At 44.2% G+C, this 20,272-nt stretch overlaps 9 protein-coding genes across 9 annotated transcripts; 1 reads left to right on the top strand and 8 right to left on the bottom strand.

Annotated features, from left to right (window-relative positions):
• Positions 1 to 484: 484 nt before the first annotated feature.
• SAMD00019534_056920 (hypothetical protein) lies at positions 485 to 1,338 on the bottom strand (the record flags this gene model as incomplete). The annotated part of the gene is made up of 2 exons (XM_012899183.1): positions 485 to 835; positions 916 to 1,338. 2 exons carry the CDS (start codon positions 1,336 to 1,338, stop codon positions 485 to 487), a joined length of 774 nt encoding a protein of 257 aa, XP_012754637.1.
• A 306-nt stretch (positions 1,339 to 1,644) lies between these two features.
• SAMD00019534_056910 (hypothetical protein) lies at positions 1,645 to 2,412 on the bottom strand (the record flags this gene model as incomplete). Its single annotated transcript, XM_012899182.1, has 1 exon — positions 1,645 to 2,412. The coding sequence occupies one exon, from the start codon at positions 2,410 to 2,412 to the stop codon at positions 1,645 to 1,647; it is 768 nt and encodes a 255-aa protein (XP_012754636.1).
• Positions 2,413 to 2,509: 97 nt separating this feature from the next.
• SAMD00019534_056900 (hypothetical protein) lies at positions 2,510 to 5,781 on the bottom strand (the record flags this gene model as incomplete). Its single annotated transcript, XM_012899181.1, has 4 exons — positions 2,510 to 2,532; positions 2,614 to 3,795; positions 3,858 to 4,985; positions 5,052 to 5,781. The coding sequence occupies 4 exons, from the start codon at positions 5,779 to 5,781 to the stop codon at positions 2,510 to 2,512; spliced, it is 3,063 nt and encodes a 1,020-aa protein (XP_012754635.1).
• Positions 5,782 to 6,319: 538 nt separating this feature from the next.
• On the bottom strand, positions 6,320 to 10,182 carry SAMD00019534_056890 (hypothetical protein; the record flags this gene model as incomplete). The annotated part of the gene is made up of 5 exons (XM_012899180.1): positions 6,320 to 6,350; positions 6,422 to 7,256; positions 7,533 to 8,134; positions 8,195 to 8,934; positions 9,073 to 10,182. 5 exons carry the CDS (start codon positions 10,180 to 10,182, stop codon positions 6,320 to 6,322), a joined length of 3,318 nt encoding a protein of 1,105 aa, XP_012754634.1.
• Positions 10,183 to 10,567: 385 nt separating this feature from the next.
• On the bottom strand, positions 10,568 to 11,203 carry SAMD00019534_056880 (hypothetical protein; the record flags this gene model as incomplete). Its single annotated transcript, XM_012899179.1, has 1 exon — positions 10,568 to 11,203. One exon carries the CDS (start codon positions 11,201 to 11,203, stop codon positions 10,568 to 10,570), a length of 636 nt encoding a protein of 211 aa, XP_012754633.1.
• Positions 11,204 to 11,253: 50 nt separating this feature from the next.
• On the bottom strand, positions 11,254 to 13,452 carry SAMD00019534_056870 (hypothetical protein; the record flags this gene model as incomplete). The annotated part of the gene is made up of 3 exons (XM_012899178.1): positions 11,254 to 12,488; positions 12,562 to 12,919; positions 13,003 to 13,452. 3 exons carry the CDS (start codon positions 13,450 to 13,452, stop codon positions 11,254 to 11,256), a joined length of 2,043 nt encoding a protein of 680 aa, XP_012754632.1.
• A 710-nt stretch (positions 13,453 to 14,162) lies between these two features.
• Positions 14,163 to 15,743, top strand: SAMD00019534_056860 (hypothetical protein; the record flags this gene model as incomplete). Its single annotated transcript, XM_012899177.1, has 1 exon — positions 14,163 to 15,743. One exon carries the CDS (start codon positions 14,163 to 14,165, stop codon positions 15,741 to 15,743), a length of 1,581 nt encoding a protein of 526 aa, XP_012754631.1.
• A 132-nt stretch (positions 15,744 to 15,875) lies between these two features.
• SAMD00019534_056850 (hypothetical protein) lies at positions 15,876 to 17,627 on the bottom strand (the record flags this gene model as incomplete). The annotated part of the gene is made up of 2 exons (XM_012899176.1): positions 15,876 to 16,322; positions 16,386 to 17,627. The coding sequence occupies 2 exons, from the start codon at positions 17,625 to 17,627 to the stop codon at positions 15,876 to 15,878; spliced, it is 1,689 nt and encodes a 562-aa protein (XP_012754630.1).
• Positions 17,628 to 17,880: 253 nt separating this feature from the next.
• SAMD00019534_056840 (hypothetical protein) lies at positions 17,881 to 19,315 on the bottom strand (the record flags this gene model as incomplete). The annotated part of the gene is made up of 3 exons (XM_012899175.1): positions 17,881 to 18,729; positions 19,131 to 19,182; positions 19,269 to 19,315. Coding segments are annotated over 3 exons (948 nt in total), but the record flags the coding sequence as incomplete, so codon positions are not given.
• Positions 19,316 to 20,272: the final 957 nt, after the last annotated feature.

Here is a 20,272-nt window from a genome sequence, read left to right as displayed (position 1 = left end):
GATCATGCTCCCATCGGTAGGATCTACAATCGCTATTCCATTGATTCTGTTGGCGTTAAGTGCTTGAAACACTTCGTAAGCCTTGGCATCCGAATGGAAAATGGTCACTGGATTGAGAATACGAAGGTCAAGTGCCCTCCTCTGTCCATTACTATTGAGCAAATGAATATAACGTTGTGCTATGTACAATATATCGGTTTGAGATAGTACTCCAGTGATCTCATCTATGTATCATGGAATGCCAAGGCATGGATTGAGTTAGTCATGTCATGGCGATCATTCATTCATTCATTCATTCATTCAATAATACCATTGGAGTTGAATATAGGTAGTCGATGTGTTTTAAATGGAGACTTGAGTTCCAATAGACACTCGGTTGCTCGTAGCAATGACATGTCTTCGTATATATCTATCTTGTTAAGTGAGAGTGGGTCTAGACAATGTGTTAGGGATACTGCATGCACTTGTCCTGACCGACATACTATCACATACTTAATGCTTGTTTGATTGATTGTTGATATAGTGATTGAGGACTCTTGCGACCATTGATTAGCATGTTGGGATGATGCTGGAAGTTGGATGGTGACATCTGTCTTTGTCGCTGGGTGATTGAGATCACTAGTTCGAGGAGGTCAAGCATGTCGACCATGCCCCTTATACCATATTTACTCTCGCTCTCTCTTGCCATTTGTTTGGACTGATCCTTTTCATCGCCATTGCTACTACCACTGCCACTGCCACTGCCACTATTGTTGCTGTTGCTATTGTTACTACTCTCTTTTGGACCCTCACACTCTACAACAGGTGCAGAGAGTATATTATTGCTATTGAATATCTGTTTGAATGGAGTGACGTCATCGTGTTAGGGTAGTTCAAGGTACCATTCAATCAACTTCAATCTATGGTATGACATACAGATTGACAGTCTAGTATTTGAGTGTCTACACTGAGCACGACCATCTTCTCAGGTGATGGAGTACGGACTGCTGCACTATTATGTGAATGATACTCTTTTGAAGACTTGTAGAGCATGTATTCTCGAACAGATACGCCATTCAACATATGTGTCCATCTCGAACTGACAATAAATACTGGATTGAACTCTAATGGTGAGGAAAAGTCTAATGCCGCATAGGACTCTGGCAAATATGTAGATGAACGACCTTCCTTATTCTTCTCCTCATCATCATCTTCCTCCGCATCCTCATTAACAATCTTCTCCTTGTCAATATGTATTATTCCATTCGTTGTATTATCATCTAATGTTTGTTGTTGTTGTTGTCTTGGTCCAACAACAGGATCATCGTCGGAAATTACTGGACTTGACTTGTCCTTCATGACTTTCTTTGACTTTGTTCTATTTTATTATGTAAGTTTATATGTATGTATGTATGTATGTTGTATATGATATGTATATGTATGTTGTATTTGAACATTAGTGAGTGAGTGAATGAGAGACGAATGTTGTTGGAGAATGAGAGAGAGAAGTTCAAAGTGGGAACAAGTAATCGATGCCCACACACCCACACCAAAACTTCCTTTGATGGGAATTTTCCAAATTTGGAACTAATTAATTAAACAGTTGATTAATTAATTAATTTAATTAAGTGACTGACTTGGATACACATATCAACAATCAATCAATCAATCAATCAATAGTCGATTGCACATATCAATGATCTTAAGATTACCATATTCGACTATGGAGTGATGTCTAACTGCTTTGAGCAATGTTGTCGTGTTCCTCTTGGAGTAGGCCCTCTTGAAGACTGATGGAGGACCCATAGGGTCATCTACTCCTTCGAATAGATAGCTGAGTATCTTGTGATTATTATTATGCGATGCCTCATATATGGCACTGGAGGATGGAAGATACTTTGATAGTTGTGATGGAGTGGTGCATCGACTGTGAATGAGTTTGATGATTTCCAGGCGACCTTCTCTGAATGCCGAGTTGATCAAACTAGTGAGAGTGTAAGTGATTTCATAATCGTCCAAACTGATGTATCCTTTGTCCAGGAGATGAGAGAGCGTTGGAGCATCACAATCATCCAATTGGTTCTTGATATCATTGATCCTATAATTCTTGTTGTGCTTCAATCCAAGTTGAAAGATGTAGTCGATTGATTCCAAGTCACCTCTCAAAATGATGCCAATAATGATCGAGTGGAAATGTTCAGAGTCCCAGGATAATGATGACGATGGTGATTGATCATTGTGAATGTCCATGCCCATGTTGACCAAGTCGGTAAGATGAGTGAAGAACAACATGATGAGTGGAAGTGGAACAGTATCTCTTGAATCAAACAACTTGGAGAAGTTTGACATTGAGTCTTTTTTGATGTCATCAGTGACATATTCAATGATGGTCTGCTCGGTAACAATGCTGTTGGGCTTTCCAACCAATCTCATCAACGCAATAATGTTGACAAATGAGAGATTGACTTGGTCCTTACCACCACGAGCAGCGAATGACCTTACCCTCTGGATGGCATCCAGGTCACCAAGATTAGATGCAACGCTCAATGCAAACTTWAAAGTTTGTTTGAATGTTGCCCTTAGTCTCATGATGCTCCAACCAGTCCATCAGTGTATGTTTGGTGCCAGATTCACATTTGATAGCCTGTCCCATCACTTGTGCAAAGTTGCATTTGATGTTGGGATTGGCCATCAATCGCTCCAACAAATCAATTGTCAATATCTTGGGATTGATATTGTTGACTGTTGTTTTTGAGTCCTTGTTCTTGGGCATGTCGGCACTGATGTCGAGCAGGAAGTTGACCATCTGCAAGTTGCCATCTTCCAAAACTTTGGTGATCTTGCTCAATCGGTTGAGATGACGATCGCCAGTGGACGTGATGACAGTGCTCATCCTCTGTGCCATGGCCAGCTGACCATGCTCAACAGCAATCCCAAATGACTGTTTGCCAGATGGTCTTTTGTTCAAGCTGCATGGCAACAACCACTCCAAATACTCCAATCGACCATATTGGCAACATGCATCCATAGCATCTGAAATATCCATATAATTCTCGTACGTGTCGATTAAGTATCTAACGATCGATGTCAGACCGAGACTGACCGCTGCCACAAGTAGAGTCGATTGGAGATTGACATCGGTGAGGAGTGAGAGTTCTTTGAGCAACTCTAGCATCTCCAATGCATAGGGCTCTTCGAGCCACATCAATGTGACCATGTTTGCATCCCCTTGATTGAACTTCATTAGGCCAATTCCATGATACTTGAGTTTACGTAGGAATGATGGATGTCGTATATATTGCATAGTATCTCTGTCAATTTCGGTTTTGGACGGCAGGCCCAGGAGCTTGAAGTACTGATCGAGTGCCCACTCCCAATCAGGATGAGCGCATTTTGATAGCTGTGCGACAAAGAACGCGCTGATGGGATTCCTCTCATCAACAACTCTGAACGACATCTTGGGGTTGGCCAAAAGTACCTCAGCAACTCGTTTGTTGCAAAATGACAATGCCATCTCGAGTAGGTCACTATTGTGATGGTGTTGATTGTTGTTGCCTATGGTTGGTAAGAATGTGTCGTTGTAGCCCTTGAGAAACCATTCAGTCGCACCAAAATATAGATAATAGTCCAGACAATGATAATCAAGAAGTTTGGCACCCTTGATCAGTTGGTACTCTTTCAATCCCCATGATCTGTGAATATGTCCAATGTGCTCCATGATCAGTTTGCCAAGCTTCGCGTCACTGAACACTGAATGAATGACATGGTTCAGCTCTGACAAGTTGTTTGGTCTTTGAGTCGTCCTCCTGCTGTACCCTAAGATGAATGGTTGTGAGTAAGCTAGCAGGACTATGTATGGTTGATAGAATGAAACTTACTTTTTGATATTAAAGTGATCTGATCAAGACAAATTGTTACCACTCGCTGCTTTAAGTTCTGGTATCCAAGGTCCTTGACGATGTGAATCATGCGCAACTGGTCCATCTTTGGCATGTCGATGAATGGAGGGTGGTTGAACAAGTAGGCCAACGACTTGAAACAATTCTTCAAGGTCAATTGTTTGAGTCTCATTGGTGATGCATCCAACACTACACCTTTGCCTCTCTCGAAGATGCATCGTTGTTGGATCATGTTGACAATGTCCATCCTGTCACCATTCATTGCTTCATTGAAAATTGCATTGATATGGCCATCTTTATCCAGCTGATCCAAAGTGAACAGTTTGAACACATGTTCAAACACTGCGATGTTTGGATTGATAGTGGCATGCTTGCACGTGACTGGGTCATTCCTCACAATGTTCATCTGATCAATGACAAAGACCACCGCACTCAATGATTGTTGTTGTTCGATGTAAGTGTGAACAGCCTCCTTGATTCGATTGGTATATAGGTAAACATGTTGGAGGATTGATTCAAATGTCTTCTGGTCTCGTAGGTTGGTCAGTGCCTCCGTCACACACTCTAAGTTATAGTCCAAGCCGAAGCGAGTGTGGAGAATATGCGCGATATCCATTGAGTGACCAGCTGCAACCTTCATCAGACATTGCATAGAGCGTATTGTTGCAATGTTTGTTGGGATGTCGACGTTGTTCAAGATCTGGCACATGATGTCCGAGGTGAATAGGTGGGGCACCAGCATCATCTCCTTCAATGTTCGGCTGCTGAGCACCAGAGGTGGTGAGTGCATATTGGCAATGCAGCGCACCATTGACAAGGACATTTTTCGACATTGTTTGTTATTCAAGTTGATCTCCACTCGCTCCTGGGCGAATATCTCCATGCTCACAAAGTCATCGTGGAGAATGGCTGCGCTTGGAGTGACGCGAAGTCTGCCTTTGCCCTCTGACATAAAACATGAGAGTAACTTTTCCTCGTTTCTCAAAGTTCCATCGTCAAGGTGATATTGGAGGAGGTGATTGAGGAAGTTCTCGCGACCACGATCCAGCGCCATAGTGATTTCGTAGTCGCTGAAATGGCCTTCCTCGAGACATTTGGCGCCCATGTCTGTCTTGACGATGATTTGGAATATTGTAATGTTGCCATCTTTGGCACATCGTTTGAGACACCTACCCATCAACAATACGTTGGGGTCGTAGGCCTCGCTGCTCTGTTTCAACCGGCAGCCATCAGGCAAATTGTCAATCATGTATTGAACACATTCTGGCAAGTTGTGCTTGACCGAGTGCAACAGTATTGCGGGCCAGACGTCGGTGAACATGAACAGACATTGGAACTCCTCGTGCAACATTCTGAGCATGCCAAGTGTGATGCCTCGCCCATTCTTGAACTTGATCTTGACATTCTCTTCGCTTCTCTCACGTGCTTCACGTTGGAATGGTGTATGTTTGAGCCATAGATGAATGAACTGAATGTTTCCTTTGTCGATTGCCTTGGGAAGTTGCGTGATAGTCTTGTTTGGAAGTGGATGGTAGTCGGTGGCAGCCAAGTAGCTCTCAAGAATATCAATGTTGCCATTTGTGCATATGCTCATAGGTATATTATATTCATCGATTGACATGTCGGTGTTGTTCAACAAGAACTTGAACACTGTTGTGTTGTTGTATATGGCTGCTTTTTTTAACAGACCATTGACGATCGGGTATTCTTCGACATTGATCATGTTGTTCAATGTCTCGATGAACATATCTGTAGCGTTGTATCGCAGAATCGTGTCGAGTGGCATTTCTGTCAACCTGGCACCTTTGATCGTTGACTTGATGCCATGTCGAGGGTATCCATATTCAGCAACATGATCAACATCATTGACCTCATCATCATCATTCCAGTTGATCACCTTCATCCATCTTTCATGTATACTTGTTACATTACTCAATATGAGTTTACAGAGTATGTGATTATGGAATACTTTATTAATACTACTCTTATCCATTATATATATGTTTGATCGTATTGATTGTTTGAGTGAGTGAATGAAGTGATGAAGTGAGAGAGATATTTTGATGGTCTTGCACTTCGAAGCCGATAGATTTGAAGTTCATAATGTGGCAATCTATTGCATGTTCAATAGTCGATTGCACATACCAATGATCTTTAGATGACCTTTGCCAACAATGGAGATGTATCGCACGGCTTTGAGCAATGTTGTCGTGTTCCTCTTGGAGTTGGCCAGCTTGAAGACTGATGTTGGAGGACTCATAGAGCCATCAGCACTTTCGAACAGGTAGCTGAGTACTTTGTGATGATTTTGATACGTTGCGGATTGAATGGCAATGGAAGTTGGAAGGTACTTTAATAGTTGTGAAGGAGTGGTGCATCGTCCATGAATGAGTTGGATGATGTCCAGTTGTCCATCCTTGCATGCCCAGTCGACCAAATCATTAATAGTGTAATGGTCCAAACTGATAAATCCTGTGTCCAGGAGATGAGTGATCATTGGAACGTCACAAAATGTCAATAACATTAAATTATTGATCATATACTGTTTGTTGAACTTCAATCCAAGTTGAAAGAGGTAGTCGATTGATTCAAAGTCTCGAACCATAATAAAGAAGAAAATGATTGAGTTAAATTGTTCAGAGTCCCATGATGATGATGACGATGGTTGGTCAATGTCGATGTCGACCATATCGGTAAGATGAGTGAAGAACAACTTGATGAGTGCAAGTGGAAATGAATTACTTGATTCATTAATCATCTTGGAGAATTTTGATAATGAGTCCTTCTTGATATCATCAGTGACATATTCAATGATTGTCTGCTCGGTCACATTGCTGTTGGGCTTGCCAACATGTCTCATCAATCCTATAATGTTGATAAATGAGAGATTGACTTGATCATTTCCATCACGCGCAGCGAATGACATTATCCGACGGATGGAATCCAGGTCACCAAGATTCGATGCAACACTCAATGCAAACTTAAAGTTTGTTTGAATGTTTCCATTGATCTGATGTTGCTCTAACCAGTCCATCAGTGCATGTTTGGTGCCAGACTCACATCTGATCGCCTGTCCCATAATCATGGCAAAGTGGCATTTGATGTTGGGAGTGGCCATCAATCGCTCCAACAAATCAATCGTCAATATCTCGTGATGGATCCTGTTGACAACAGTTGGTTTTGAGTCCTCGTCCTTGTCCAATGACATGTCGGCACTGATGTCGAGCAGGAAGTTGACCATCTCCAAGTTGCCAACTACCAAAACATGAGCTAACTTGGCCAAAAAGCTGTGATGACCATTACAGGAGTCAAGGATACAAGTGTGCATCTTCTTTGCAATGGCCAGGTGTCCATGCTCAACAGCACTGTTAAATGAATCTATGGGAGTGGAGGAGTGTGTGTTGATGGATGGCAACAACATTTCCAAATACTGCATTCGACCATATTTGCAACATTCTTCAATAGTCCAAGAAGCAATCCACCTCATATTCTTAATTATGTATATGACGACTGGTGCCAGATTGAGCCTGACCGCTGCGTGGTATAGTTTAGATAGGAGTTTGTAGTTGATGAGTCTGAGTTCTTCCTGGAGCAATTGCAGCATCTCCACTGCCCATGGCTCCTGGAGCCATGTTTCCTGGAGAATGGACTCACTTTCTCGATAGAGGGGCGTGAGGCGAACACCAAGTTGAATGAGTTTGCGAATGAATGATGGATGGCGGATTCTCTCCATTACCTCTTTCTCAATTTCGAGATTGGCTTGCAGACCTGTGAGCTTGATGTACTGATCGAATGCCCACTCCCAATCGGGATGTGTGCATGATGATATCCTTGAGACCATTGACAAGCTGATGGGATGACTCTCACAAACTTCGATCGACATCATTGGATTGGCCAAAAGTACCTCAGCAACTCGTTTGTTGCAAGTGGTCAATGCAATCTCGAGTAGGTGATTGTTGTGATGGTGTTGATTGGTATTGGCAACGTTTGGTGTGAATGTATCGTTGTAACTTTTGAGGAACCATTCAGTTGCACCAAACTTGATGTAATCCTCCAGACTATGATTCTCAAGAAGTTTGACACCTTTGATCAGTTTGTTCTCCTTCATTCCAAGTGATGATCTGTGAATTTGTCCAATGTGTTCCATGATCAATTTGCCAAGCTTCACATCATTGAACACTGAATGAATCACATGATCCAACTCTGAATTGGAGTCAACATTTGGCATTCTTGTGTCTTCATCTTGATGTTGTGTCCTATTATGATGAATGGTTGTAAGTAAACTTGATCACTGTGTTTGATTGAATGAGACTTACATTTGGACATCATGATGGTGATCATTGAACGTGATGACCTTGATCTGATCATTACAAATGGTGACCATTCGAGGCATTAGATGTCGATATCCAAGGTTCTTGATGTTGTGAATCATGCGCAACTGGTCCATCCTTGGCAAGTCGGTGAATGGTGGCATGTTGAACAAGTAGGTCAATGACTTGTATGATCCGTTCTTGGCCAATTCATTGAGCTTAATTGGCGATGCATCCAACTCGACGCCAATACATCTCTCCATAATATATCTTTGTTGGATCATGTTGACGATATCCATCCTGTCACTATCCATTGCTTCATTGATTATTATATTGATAAATCGACCTTTATCAATATTGACAACCTCGTAATCATCAATTATTTCATCGATAAGACGATGATCCAACTGATCCAAAGTGAATAGATTGAACACATGTTCAAAGACATCGATGTTTGGATTGTGTGTGGCATGCATGCATATGAGTGGGTCATTCCTCAATGACGCGTCCAGTTTATCAATGACAAAGACCACCGCACTCAATGATTGTCGTTTGATATATGTGTCTGTTGCACTCTTGAGCAGATAGTGGTTAAGGAATGGCTTGTCCAAATGTTGAAAGATTGATTCTAATGTCTTCAGGGCTCGTCGCTTGACAAGTGCCTCCACCACAGACTCAACTGTATACTTCAATCCGAAGCGAGTGTGAAGAATATCCATGATATCCGTTGTGCGACCAGCTGCAATCTTCATAATGGATTGATCAATATCTAAAGTTTCCATTCCTTCTTGGATGTTGGCGTTGCTCAAGATCAGGCATATGATTTCCGAGGTGAATGATCGAGGCACCTTCATCATGTTCTTCAATGTTCCTTGACTCAATACCAGAGGTGGTGAGTGCATATTGGCAATGTAGTGCACCATTGACAAGGACATTCGTTGACACTGCTTGATATCCAAGTTTATCTCCTCTCGTTTCTGGGCGAATGAATCCATGCTGAAAAAGTCATTGTGGAGAATGGCTGCTCGTGGAGTGACGCGGAGTCTACCTTTGCCATTGGACACAAAACACGTGAGTAACCTATCCTCGGTATCATGATTGAATGTGCCTTTGCCAACGTGTTGTTGGGCCAGATAATTGAGGAAGTTCTCGCGACCATGATCCAACGCCAAGTCGATGACCTGGTATAAATTGATCTTCTCGAGATACTTGGCGCCCATGTCTGTCTTGATGAGTGTTTGGAAGATTGTGATGTTGCCTGCTTTGGCGCATCGATTTGCGCACTTCCCTATCAGCAATTTGCTATGGACTTGGGACATGTTGTCAAGGATGTAATTAGCACTCTTGGTCATGTTGTGCTTGATCGAGTGCAATAGTATCGCGGACCAGACGTTTGTGAACATGAACAGACATTGGAACTCCTCGTGCAACATTCTGAGCATGTCAAGTGTGATGCCTCGCCCTTTCTTGAACTTGATCTTGGCTGGCTTCTCATCTTTATCATTGATTAGATCACGCTCATCACGTCGGAATGGTGTATGTTTGAGCAACAGTCGAACGAATTGAATGTTGCCTGTGTCGATTGCCTTGGGAAGTCGCGTGATGGTTTGGGTTGGGAGTGGATGGTAGTCGGTCGCAGCCAGGTAGAACTCAAGAATGTCGATGTTCCCATGCTTGCACATGTCTAAGGGCATCTCGGTTTCATCCAATAACATGCTGGTATTGTTCAACAAGTACATGAACACTGTTATGTTATTGTATTCGATTGCCATCCATATTAGATCACTGTTTATCGGGTATTCTTTGTCATTGATGATGTTGTTCAATGTCTCGATGAACATGTGAGTTGCGTTGTATCCCAACATCTTGTCTAATCGCATGTTGATCAATGTGGCACCTTTGATCGTTGACTTGATGCCATGTCGAGGGTATCCAAGTGCTACATGATCAACATCATTGACCTCATCATCATCATTCCAGTTGATCACCTTCATCCATCTTTCATGTATACTTGTTACATTACTCAATATGAGTTTGCAAAGTATGTGATTATGGAATACCTTGCTAATACTACTCTTATCCTTATCCATATCCTTATCTTTCATTGTTTGTTTGGATGAATGAATGAAGTGATCAAGAGTGATTGAAAATGATAAATATCTTAGGACCGAGGTTCCTGGTCGGGTCCCGGGCCTTAATTTGACATATCCGATACCAGACAAAGAAACAACACCTAACCATCATTCTCTATATAGTACAGACGGTCTGGCTACTTTATTAACCCATTCATTCAATCATTCTTGGTTGAGGTATGATTGCTATGCTTGGAGGCTTGGTACATTGGCTCGTGCCATGATCAATGATGATAACAATATATCATCAATAATCATCTCTGATGTCGCTTGTGTCTAACTTAATCGCCTCGTCTGCGGCAGTGGCAGTGGCAGAGGTAGTGGAGGACGTGGATGTTGTAGTTGTTGTGGTGGATGTTGTGGCCTTGACTCGCTTGAACCTCAGCCTCAATGGGTTGGTCTGATCACCAGTGATTGTAATCCAATCGAATGACTGGTCGGACCACCAACCAGATGTGGTGGTACCATCTTCATCGTTGTCGTCAGCTTGATCCATCTTTCTCTTCCTTGCAGCGTATGGCGATGTGCCACGTGGCTTTGACACCCTGCTGTTGCTACCTCGGAGGTTGGGAGTTGAAAGTGATCGATTGTTTGCGAATGACTGCCTTCGTGATGAGCCAGCCTTCTTTGTGAATGACTCTACAGTCGCAACTGTCCTGGCCAGTGGTCTCTTCTTCCTGTTGGCGCCCCTTGCAGCCACATCGTGCTCCTTATCAGTGTCGTCTTCATCGTCCTCATGGTGCTTGTGTCTGTGCTTCCTCTTCTTCCTTGTGATCTCGCCATTCCACGATGGACCAAGCAGAGAGATGTCCTTTGTAGGATTGAAGTTCTTGTAGGTGGGCAACAGCTCGTCGACAGTCATGTTGAACTCCAATGTGACCATGTCCTTCTTCCTCCTGGACACGGGCGTCGACTTGAGCAAMCTCAAAGAACCTATGCTTCTCGCTGATCTCGCACTCGGCATGTCGCTTGGCAATTGCTCTCATCGGCAGTGTCGTCGCTGCTGGCCTCTCCGTCGTCGTAGGCTGCTTCGTCGTCACCCAGGGTACCATCGTGATTGACCGACTCGTCGATCTGTGTGAACTTGAGCTCAGGCATCACATCGTTTGATGGCCTCTTTGTCGAACGTGATGGCTCATGATTGTTCGATGATGCTTGAGGTGGAGGCAGCAGAGCACTGTTGTTGTGTTCTGGGGCCAGGGATGAGGAGACAGAGTTGAACGAGAGGAGCAATGGCGAGGGGCTCACAGTGGCGCTGCTCACATCTCTCCACTCGGGCGTGTAGATCTCCTTGTACTGTACAACTGGGATGGTGAAGTTGGCGCTGGCTGGGATGATGACGTCCATGGCGTCACTCCTGTTGCTCGAGCTCCTTCTCGACCTCCTGTAGAGCTCAGGCTCTGATGACGATGAGGAGGATGTTGATATCTCGTCGTCATCCGAGTAGCTCTCATCCAAGTCATAGTCCTCCTCTTCTTCTTCCTCCTCTTCCTCTTCGTCTTCGTCCTCTTCCTCCATGATCTTTGCCAACATCTCCTCGCTGACCTTTAGCTTTCTGCCGCCAGACGAGCTGCGCAAAGTCATTGAGGAGACCACTTGCTTCTGCTGCTTCTGCTGCTTTTGTTGTTGCTTCTGCTCCTTCAGCTCCTTCTTCTTCCTCTTCTCCTCCTCCTTCTCCCTCTTCTTCTCCTCCTTCTTTCGTTTGTTCTCGATCGCCTTGGCCTGCTTGCTCTGCTTTGCAACTCTTGCGCCGCCTTGCTTTCTGCCCTCTTTCTTATCTCTGCTCGTTGTCAGTTGTGATCTGTTGTTGGACTTGACTGTATCGTCCTTGTGTGCTTGTTGTTGTTGTTGTAGTTGTTGATGTTCATGTTGGTCGATCATTGTTGATGATGATGATGCGTGATTACCACCCAATATTGATGATGATGATGATGTCGTGGCTGCCATCGATATCGGGGATGGTGGCTCAGTCCTCTCCTGCCTTTGCTTGGGCTCAAACATTGTAGTGATGTCCAACTCAGTATCACTATCAGTGTCATGGTATTGGAATCTTGGGTCATCCTCCACATTGATCTTCTTTGTCCTCTGTCTTCTCTTCTTTTGTTGCTGCTGTTGCTCGCCCATATCGCCGACATCCTTGATATCATTCGATTGGATAAGTGAGTGCTCTATGAGTTGCGTTCGGTGTTAGTTACTCTGCCACAGGGTACGACATCGTCAACATGATGATGATCAACATACTCAAATGTCCTTCGAACTTGTAGTACTGCTTGTCAAGTGTGTATAATGGATGGGTCTCTGCATCCTTGCGTATCTGTCTATTCCTGAGCAATGGCAGTGCTCTCCTAAGTAGCTTCCTCATCTTCTTTGGCTTGTTGATACCACTTGTTCTCAATGATTCATTTGGTATCTTGCCTACTCCATCCAAATGTCCATCATCATTGATGATTGTGATGCTGCTGCTGTTATTATTATTGTGGTTGTTGTAGTTGATGTTGTCTTCATGTGGAGGCACAGGAGCAGGAGCAGGAGCAGAGGCAGATGCAGGGGGAGGAGCAGCAACATCATCAGGAGGTAGGATTGGGAGTCTTTCATATTTCTAAAGTTGACAGCGATCATGAAGGCATCAGTACTCACTCATTCAATCAATCATTCAATCATACCAATCAATCAAGTACTTACCAGCTTTGACTTTCTTATCTTCTGATAGAGTTGATCACATTGATGATTGTGATATTGTAGATCGCGAAGTTGTAGCTCAATCCATCGACACCTCCATGATAGATCGTAGTAGTCCCTTCTCCAGTAGTCTAGATTACTGATACCATCATCACCAGTGGCAGACCTAAGCTTTGAATCAAGACTATACGATTCTGTCTCTGACTCTGTATCTGTGTCGTCTAAACACTCTGTCACACGTCTATGAGCTTCATTGTTGTTGTTGTTGATGTTCTTTGACGCTGCTGCAGCCGCCTTTGATGATGAAGCAGCAGACTTTGCTGCTGCTGCCGCTGTTGTTGTTGTGGTCGTAGAGGTGGTGGTTGTTGTCGTACTAGTTGTAGGTGATGTTGTTGTTGAGTTGTTGGTAGCCAATGATGATGATGATGTAAAAGTATCGTTCAATGAGGTCATTGAAAGTTTAAAGAGATATGATTGATGTGATTTGTTTGTTTGGTTGTTTGATTGATTGATTGATTGATTGATTGATTGATTGATTGATTGATTGATTGATTGATTGATTGATTGGTAGTGATATATTCTCAAATGTGATTATCTATATTCTAGACATTAGCTGTGAAATCATTTATATATATTATATATGTGTGTGTTTACGCGTAGTAGTGTGAAATGAAGGACTTGAACAAACACAATGATAGTGAGATCATCGTCATCTTTATCACACAACAAAAGATATAAAATATCTATTGTTTTTTTAATTTAATTTTATTTTAAATTTTATTATTTATTCAACTTAATGATTTTCAGAGTTTGATTGAATACATAATATAAATATCATTAATTCAAACAGATAATTAAAATTAACACCCGATTTATCATTCTTTATGATAACCCGAAACATTGCCGGATATGGGTTATTGATCATTTAGTTTATTTTGGCTCAAGTTCACACAAATTTCAATTAAACGGGCCAGGTCCATCATTCATAACCAACTTCCCCCACCAAACACACTCAATCAAGCCATTAAATTCAACCACTCTGCACTCAAACACCTCTTCATTCCAATTCAATTCACTTCCACTTCATTCATCCATTCACTCATTCACTTATCATCTTTGTATACAATTACATTCAAACAAACAATAATAACAAACATATAGTTATGGCTGATAAGAAGTCTGATGTTAATAGGTTGGCTGGAGCCTCGGGTATTCACTCATTCTCTGAGGAGGAGAAGGTGTCATTCGCTGAGCACATGAACTCTGTGCTTGGTGGCGACGCTGTGGCAGACGCCCGTTTGCCAATCGATCCAAACACAATGGATCTGTTCACTCGCGTTCAAGACGGTGTGTTGCTGTGCAAGTTGATCAACGCCTCGGTGCCAGACACGATCGATGAGCGTGCCCTCAACACAAAGGTCGGCATGAACAGATACCAACAGACAGAGAATGGAAACATCGTCGTCAACTCGGCCAAGGCCATCGGATGTTCCGTCGTCAACATTGGTGCCTCCGATATCATGGCTGGCACTGAGCATCTCATCCTCGGCCTCATCTGGCAGGTGATCAGAATCGGCCTACTGTCTCAGATCACTCTGGCCAACCACCCAGAGCTGTTCCGTCTGCTCGAGCCAGGCGAGGAGATCAGCGACCTTCTCAAGCTTCCCGCCGAAGCCATCCTGCTGCGCTGGTTCAACTACCACCTCAAGCGCGCCAACCACCCACGCAAGGTCACCAACTTTAGCGGTGACATCAAGGACAGCGAGTGCTACACCGTGCTCCTTAACCAGCTTGCGCCAGGCCAGTGCGACCTGTCGCCCCTGTCCACCTCGGACCCAATGGAGCGTGCCAAGTTGCTGCTGGACAACGCTGAGAAGATCAACTGTCGCAAGTTCGTGCGACCCAACGACATTGTCAAGGGCAACCCCAAGCTGAACCTCGCCTTTGTCGCCAACCTGTTCAACACGATCCCAGGTCTCGAGCCATTGACCGAGGAGGAGAAGGCTGGTCTCGATGCCTACCTCTTCAACTCTGAGGGATCGCGTGAGGCACGTGCCTTCTGCCTGTGGATCAACTCGCTGGGCATCGATCCGTTCGTCAACAACCTGTTCCAGGATCTCCGTGACGGCCTTGTGCTGCTGCGTGTGCTCGACAAGATCAACCCTGGCTGCGTGGACTGGAAGCGCGTCAACCAGGTCGTCCCAATGAACAAGTTCAAGATGGTCGAGAACTGCAACTATGCCGTCGACATTGGCAAGTCAATGAAGTTCTCGCTCGTCGGCATTGGCGGTCCCAACATTGTCGACGGTACCGAGATGCCCACCCTGGCACTCGTCTGGCAGATGATGCGCTACAACGTCGTCACCATCCTCAAGGAGCTGAGCAAGGGCGCCGGCAAGGAGCTGTCCGACTCGGAGATGGTCAAGATGGCCAACGACCGCGTCAAGACCAGCGGCAAGACATCCCGCATGGAGAACTTCCAGGACAAGTCGCTGAGCAACTCGATCTTCTTCCTCGACCTCCTCAACTCGATCCGCAACTGCGTCGACTACAAGCTGGTGCACAGTGGACAGATCTCCGACGAGGACAAGCTGATGAATGCCAAGTACACCATCAGTGTCACTCGTAAGCTTGGTGGCTGCATCTTCCTCTTGCCCGAGGACATTGTCGAGGTCAAGTCCAAGATGATCCTGACTCTTATTGCTTCCATCCTCTCAGTTGCCCAGCAACAACATGCTCAATAAGCAGCATCAAGTGATCACTGCCGGTCCACTCCCATCCCTACAAGTAGTATCCAATCAAACAGAGCAGCAACTTGATGGTTGTGCCCAACGCGTTGTTATTTAAATAAAGTGCACACCATGTATTCTATCTATCTATGTTGATGATGGTGATGAAGGGATCACCTTGTAAGGGTTCAGGATGCCATTGGGGTCCATGGCATTCTTGAGGTTCCTCATCAACTCGATGGACTCGTGTGTCTTGGAGAAATGCAGTTGGCTGACCTTCTTGGCGCCAATGCCATGCTCGGCACTGATGCTGCCGCGATATTTGCTGGTGTACTCGTAGACGAATGGTTCAATGTTCTTGAGCATGTCCCTGCTGTACTTCTGACCAGGTGTCCAGATGTTCAGATGGAGATTGCAATCACCGACATGGCCAAATCCACAAACATTGGCCGATGTACCTTTCAGACGATCGCGCATCTGTTCCACAATAGCATAGAAGTTATCGATTGGTAATGACAGGTCGTACTTGTACACAGCGCCAGCCTTGCCCAATGACTCTGTAATGCCCTCTCGCAGAGTCCAGAACTGTGAGACCTATATCATCATGTTGGAGGTTAGTATGATGATTGATTGTTTGGATGATGCAGACAAACATACATTCTTTGAATCGCTGGCCAATGAACCATCGATCACAAGCTCTCTGTTCATGATGTCCTCGAGGAAGTTGTTGATCTTCTCCATGTCGTGAGTCTCGTTGGAGCCAGAGGTCTCGATGAGAACGTAGAAGGGTGACTTGTTGTCAAATGGTTCGTGGCTATGCTCGTGATGTGCCAGAACAAGGTCGATGCAAGGTCGGTCCATGAACTCGAATGCAGACAAGATGTCACCGAGCATCTTCTTTGCCTCCACCAACAACTGTTTGACCTGTTCGAATGAGGAGCATGATAGCAATGCAACGTTGACGCTTGTAGGCTTGGCCGGTGTAAGGATGGCCAACTTTGTGATCACACCAAGAGTGCCTTCTGAGCCAATGAACAGCTGCTTCATGTCATATCCAGTGTTGTCCTTGCGCAATGTGTTCATGAGGTCGATGACGGTACCATTGGCCAGCACCACCTCAGCGCCCATCACGTTGCCATGCAGTGAGCCATAGCGCAACAGACGGATGCCTCCGGCATTGGTCGCGGCGTTACCTCCAATGTGGCAACTGCCCTTTGATCCAAGGTCCAAGGGGATCGTGTAGCCCTTGGGGTGAAGGTACTCCTCCAGAGTCTGCAACACACAACCGGCCTCGCATGTGATCACGCCAGACACCTCGTCAAAGGCCAGGATATTGTTCATTGATGAGAGGCTGAGAATGATCTCGTCGTACATTGGTACGCTGCCACCGACCAAACCAGTGTTGCCGCCCTGTGGTACGACAGCCAGTCGGCGCTCATTGCAGTAGCGCAGGATGCTTGACACTTGTTCAGTGGACTTTGGTCTCAACACCAATTGACTTGAGCCCTTGAACTGGTTCATAAAGTCTGTATTATAGCCATCGAGGTCTTCCTTTCCATTGATCACGGCTGTATCACCCAACATTCTTCTAAACTCCTCAACATCCTTCTCTGTCAATGATGCGTATTTTGAGTCTCTTGTTATCGATAACATTTTGTCGCCCAACGATGATGATGTTGTCTTTGCTGTTGCTGTACAATAACCAAGTAATGATGATGATGATGATGATGTTGATGGTGTATTGGTCAACAACATGCTCTTGTTAATGTTGTTGATGTTGTTGGTGTTGTTGAAGCATGACCTTGGAGTGATCAAGGCACCAAGACCAAGACTACTTCTACTTCTTAGAACTTTGTGTCCAACTAATAAACTATTCTTTACTAATCTATTTGTTATCATTGTTATTATAACTATATATAATATACTTATAAGTAGATGTTTGATTGAATGAATGAGTGCGTGTATAAGAAGTAGACCTTTTCGGAAATGAATGCTCACGCTTTCGGTCGATCTGTTTGTTCCAAATTTAGACAAATGTGGTAAACACGATGTTTTGGATGATCCTCAATCCCATTTTTATTTTTTCCCATCATTGCCTTTAAAGGTTATAACAAACAGAATGATGATACAAATGATTGAGTGTGTTGGTTTATTTAACATTATGCAACTCAAAGACGTAGAGACCAGATGGTGGGTATTGGGTAGGATCAGTAAGTTGTGGCAACTTAATGTTCATACCAAGTGCACTGGTACTGCCTTGGAATGATAGACTCTGACATAGAGAGGCAGGCTCACAACCAATGAGGTTTACAGTGGTGCTTGTTGTGCTCAATGGTTGAGCGAGAGTCAGCACTCCATCGGTTGGCCAGTAGAGCGAGATGGCGTACACAACGTTGGTGGTGGGGTTCATCGTGTACCAGACGACCTGCGATGCAGTGTCATTCTGTGCACGCCATGGCTTGGACGAGTAGATGGCCTCACCATTGATCTTGAGCCAGTTGCCAATCTCCTGTAGACGCTCCTGCATGATCCAGGGGATGGTGCCCTCCGGGGTTGGTCCGATGTTCAACAGCATGTTGCCTCCGCAGCTGACGGTCGACACGAGCTCGGTGAGCAACTGGGTGGCCGTCTGGAAGGCCAGCAATGGTTGGTTGTCGTAGTAGCCCCATGACCAGCCCATGGTGTAGCAGTTCTCCCACTTGTGGGGCAGCAGCTTGCCTGGGTTGTACTCGTCGGCTGGAGTGTAGTAGCCTCCGTTGATGCCACGGCACTCGGATCCCCAGCGATCGTTGGTCACGACCTCGTCCTTCACTGTGGAGTTGGTGTAGAGCCATGCCAGGAACTCTGTGCTCTGCCAGTAGGTGGACAGCTGCTCCCAGTCTCCATCACTCCAGATCACAGCTGGTTCGTACCTCGTCACGAGGTCTTGCATCATTGGGATCATGTGCGTGGTGATATACTCGTTGGACAGTGGTGGCGTGCCAGAGGCCTTGTCAGCGAGGTACAATGGATTGAACCACTCAAACAACGAATGGTAGAGACCCATCTTGAGACCTGTGGCACGGACAGAGGTGGACAGCTCACCTACCAGGTCGCGACCAGGACCAACGTCCATGGCATTCCAGCCAAAGGCATTCTTGCTTGGCCACAGGGTGAAACCCTCATGATGCTTGCTGGTCAGCACGACGTATTTGGCACCAGAGTCGGCAATGATTGATGCCCACTCATCGGGGTCAAACATGTTGGCGTTGAACGATTCTGCGAAACGTTGGTACTGGAAGTCTGGTCCGAATGTCTTGTTATGGTAGGCTTGCGTGGCACCCTTGTCCACCGATGGGTTGTTCAAAGCCCACCAATACCACTCGGCCATATACCATTCAGTCTCATAACTAGCAAAGTGAGGTACAGAGAATACTCCCCAATGAATGAATATACCAAACTTGGAGTCATCATACTAAATATCATTGATTGATTGATTATTTAGTTAGTTCATGTTTGAGTGAGGTCCATTCAATCAAAGTCCAAGGACTGGATACATACCCATGATGGAAGTGGTCTTGAATTAATACTTGGCCAATTAGCCTCATATTGTTGAGCGATAATGGCACATGGTACCAGTAACAATACTAATAATAATAAAGAATGATTATATTTATACATATCTACAAATAATAATAATAATATTATAACAACTACAATGAATGTAAAGTTTAATATTATAATTATAGTTTATATAAATAGTTATTTGAAATCAATCAAATCATATGATTATTCCAATTCGTTGGATAATATTGATTGAATAATTTCAAGATGAGATGATAACAAACCACCTAACTTCATCATAATATCAATATTATTATTAATGATGTAAGTTGAGTGTGAATTAGTGAGTGAGTGATAAGATTGACATTGACAAGTTGAATGACATTCAACCCCCAATCACCATGCCGAAGGTTCACAAGGCGTGTCAGTTACACCTTTTAAAATTGGTTGTCCAATCGGTATGGTTGTGTGTTGGTGGGGTCAACAACATCATTCGACAAGTGAGTGGGTGGAAGTGAGAGTATCTGATTCAAAAGGTTTGTGTGTGGATGTTAATGTCGGTCGTCTGATGTTGTTGACAACTAAAGATTATTAATATTATCGATTTGCACAATACTTGCTTCCCCAATGCAATCAGATTCAATCCAATCAATCAATTTGAATGAATCAATCATTGCACTTACAACAAACTATTCTCCAATTGTATCTTAAAAACCATTACATACTTTGTAACTGACCGATCTAAATGATCTCATCTCATTGCAATGTTGTTGGCAACAACAAAAGAATGTCCTTTTTGTCATATGACACTTTATTTTGAAAAGCAGACACAGGAGTGCAGATAAGTCTAGCCAACTCTGCGCGCAACACACACAATCACACCGAACTCACCTTTCTGCTTTTCAAAATAAAGTGTCATATACTAACACTCTATTAAATTTCATACATTAAGAATAAGGAAGTAGAGTCTATAGACATGCAGAAATGCATGATGATCTTTG

This window comes from Acytostelium subglobosum, assembly GCF_000787575.1.
Source record: "Acytostelium subglobosum LB1 DNA, scaffold: scaffold10, whole genome shotgun sequence".
NCBI classification, from domain to species: domain Eukaryota; phylum Evosea; class Eumycetozoa; order Acytosteliales; family Acytosteliaceae; genus Acytostelium; species Acytostelium subglobosum.
The sequence above is the reverse complement of the archived record's forward strand: the minus strand, read 5'-3'. Positions and strand labels throughout refer to the sequence as shown.